Below are 3008 nucleotides of genomic sequence, written 5' to 3' on the forward strand. Positions count from 1 at the left end.
TCCAAGGGACTCTCAAGAGTCTTCTCCAACACCACAATTCAAAAGCATCAATTCTTCGGTGCTCAGCCTTCTTCACAGTCCAACTCTCACATCCATACATGATCACTGGAAAAACCATAGCCTTGGCTAGACGGACCTTTGTTGGCAAAGTAATATCTCTGCTTTTGAATATGCTATCTAGGTTGGTCATAACTTTCCTTCTAAGGAGTAAGCGTCTTTTAATTTCATGGCTGCAATCACCAACTGCAGTGATTTTGGAGCCCAGAAAAACAAAGTCTGACACTGTTTCCATTGTTTCTCCATCTATTTCCCATGAAGTGATGGGACCAGATGCCATGATCTTCGTTTTCTGAATGTTGAGCTTTAAGCCAACTTTTTTACTCTCCACTTTCACTTTCATCAAGAGGCTTTTTAGTTCCTCTTTACTTTCTGCCATAAGGGTTGTGTCCACACTGGTCTTTTATTTCTTGGAAGAGACCAAGTTCTTTCTAAACATCGATCTTTACATCTGCCATTTCCTCTGCCTAGAAAGTTCATCACCTTTCTTTTCTCATGGTTGGCTCTTTTTTCATCTTTCAGATCCTAGCTTAAATGGCATTTCCTCAGAGAGGCCCTTCTTAACTAAGCAATCTAGAGACAGTCTCTTCTATAACTGTCTAACATCATTGTCTTTCCTGGCATTTGTCATGATCTGAAATTAAAATTTGTTTATGTTTTGTTTTCCTTTTTTAAAACCGTTTTTATTTTGTATTGGAGTATAGCTGGTTGACACACAATGTTGTGATAGTTTCAGGTGAACACTAAGGGACTCAGCAATACATATGCATGTACCCATTCTTCCCCAAATTCTCTTCCCACATATTCTTGTCTTCTATTCTCACTAAACTCTAAACAGCATAAAAGGAGGACTATGTATTTTATTTATGATTACGAACCTATACTTAGCACATAATAGGTGCTCAGTACATATTTGTCAGATGAATGGATAATAAGATATCTGCATTTTATTGTCTTAATGGAAGAGTTTTTCCTGAACACTTGAGGATATCAACTTCAGTGGTTCAAAGTCTTCCTTCTGCTTTACTGAAGTCATTTGCAAACTTACTTTGCCTGCTTTACCAATATTTGCAAAGCTATTTAGGCAAGTGTCTGAGTGAATGCTGTTGGCAAGTGTTGCCCAGAAATCTAAACATTTGCTTAGACTTTGGTTATCACCCTAACACAAACTCAGGGATAGGAACCATGATATAAGGAAAACAACATGTTTGTGTTGATACATTTGGCTTAACATCCTATGTTCATCATTTCCTGGCTGGGTGACCTTGGGCATGGTGTTTGGTATTTTTGAGCTTTGGCTTCTTCATGTGTAAACAAGCTTATACACACCTCGCAGGGTTGTTGTGAGAATTAAGTAATTGCACAGTGCCTAGAACAATTTCCAGCCTGTGGAAGATGTTAAAAATCATAGTAATTGCTATGATTGTCAGTTATCGGACTGGAAGATCATGTCACAAGTCATATAGTTTGATCAATATGGCTTGTAACATATCTTTGCTAGGCATTTCTTTAATTTGGAACACCAGGCACCATAAGGGCTTAGACATTTTCATTTCTTTTCTCTTCCCTTCACCCTCCCCATTAACTTGTTCAAGGCATTTTTCATGTCTTCATTCCGAAGGGTGTAGATGATAGGGTTCAGCAGCGGTGTGACAGCGGTGAAAAACACAGACACCACCTTGTCCTCTGGGAGGCTGGTGGATGGCCGGGAATAGATGAAGATGCAGTGTCCCAGAAAGAGTGTGACCACGGTGAGGTGGGCCGCGCAGGTGGACAGGGCCTTCCGCCGGCCTTCTGAGATCTGCTGCCTCAGACTCACCAGGATGACTGCGTAGGACACCACAAGGACCACAAAACAGACCACGGAGATCAGCCCACTGTTGGAGACGATGAGAATCTCAATGATGTGGGTATCAGCGCAGGCCAGTTTGATCACCTGAGGCACATCACAGAAGAAGTTGTCAATGTCATGAGGATCACAGTAGGGCAGCTTGAAGGTGAGCGAGGTCAGCGCTATGGAGTGGATGGTACCCCCTGTCCAGAGGGCCACAGCCAGCAGCACACACACTTTCCAGTTCATCACTGTCATGTACTGCAGCGGTTTGCAGATGGCCACATACCGATCATAAGCCATGACAGTGAGGAGAAAGATCTCTGTGCAGGCGAAGAGGTGCAGGAAGAACATCTGCGTTACACAGGCATCAAAGGAGATGAGCTTCTCCTCTGACCAGGTGTCTATCAGCATCTTGGGGACAGTGACGGTGGAGTGGCACACATCGATGAAGGATAGGTTGCTGAGAAAGAAATACATGGGGCTATGGAGATGATGGTCATAGATAATGGTTATGACAATGAGGATGTTTCCCATCAGTGTCAGGACATAGAACACAAGGAACATGGCAAATGCAGCCATCTGCACGTTCTGATTTGTAGATAGACCTCTAAGCCGAAAATATGTCAGTGCAGTTGTTTGATTGAGTAGAACGGCCTCTTCCATTCTCACTGTTGCACACTCCTGTCAAAAATTAGAAAAAAACCCACTTAATATCTGCATCAGTCATTTGGCCATTCTGTGTTTATGACATTTCTCCATCCAGAATTTCTAGTGAAGCATCTCTTTTTAAAATCCCCATTCAGCATCTTAAATTATGCTGGACACACAGTAGTTGCTTTTGGAACAAAAGAATAGAAAAAATTGATTCACTAAGTGGTGTAAAACAATCTTGGACAGTTCAGTTCAGTTCAGTTCAGTTCAGTCACCAGTTGTGTCCTACTCTTTGCAACCCCATGAATAGCAGCACGCCAGGCCTCCCTGTTCATCACCAACTCCCAGAGTCCACCCAAACCCATGTCCATTGTGTCGATGATGCCATCCAACCATCTCATCCTCTGTCATCCCCTTCTCCTCCTGCCCTCAGTCTTTCCCAGCATCAGGGTCTTTTCAAATGAGT

At 42.7% G+C, this 3008-nt stretch overlaps 1 protein-coding gene across 1 annotated transcript; it reads right to left on the reverse strand.

Moving 5' to 3' along the window:
- On the reverse strand, nucleotides 1538-2621 carry LOC102188597 (olfactory receptor 4E1). The gene has a single exon (XM_005685354.2). The coding sequence runs from the start codon at nucleotides 2552-2554 to the stop codon at nucleotides 1607-1609; it is 948 nt and encodes a 315-aa protein (XP_005685411.2). The 5' UTR covers nucleotides 2555-2621; the 3' UTR covers nucleotides 1538-1606.

Source organism: Capra hircus, chromosome 10 (assembly GCF_001704415.2).
Source record: "Capra hircus breed San Clemente chromosome 10, ASM170441v1, whole genome shotgun sequence".
Classification (NCBI taxonomy): Eukaryota; Metazoa; Chordata; class Mammalia; order Artiodactyla; family Bovidae; genus Capra; species Capra hircus.

What these genes read in the sequence shown, in the direction of transcription:
- LOC102188597 (XM_005685354.2), bottom strand. Translation starts at nt 2,554, where the DNA reads ATGGAAGAGGCCGTTCTACTCAATCAAACAACTGCACTGACATATTTT.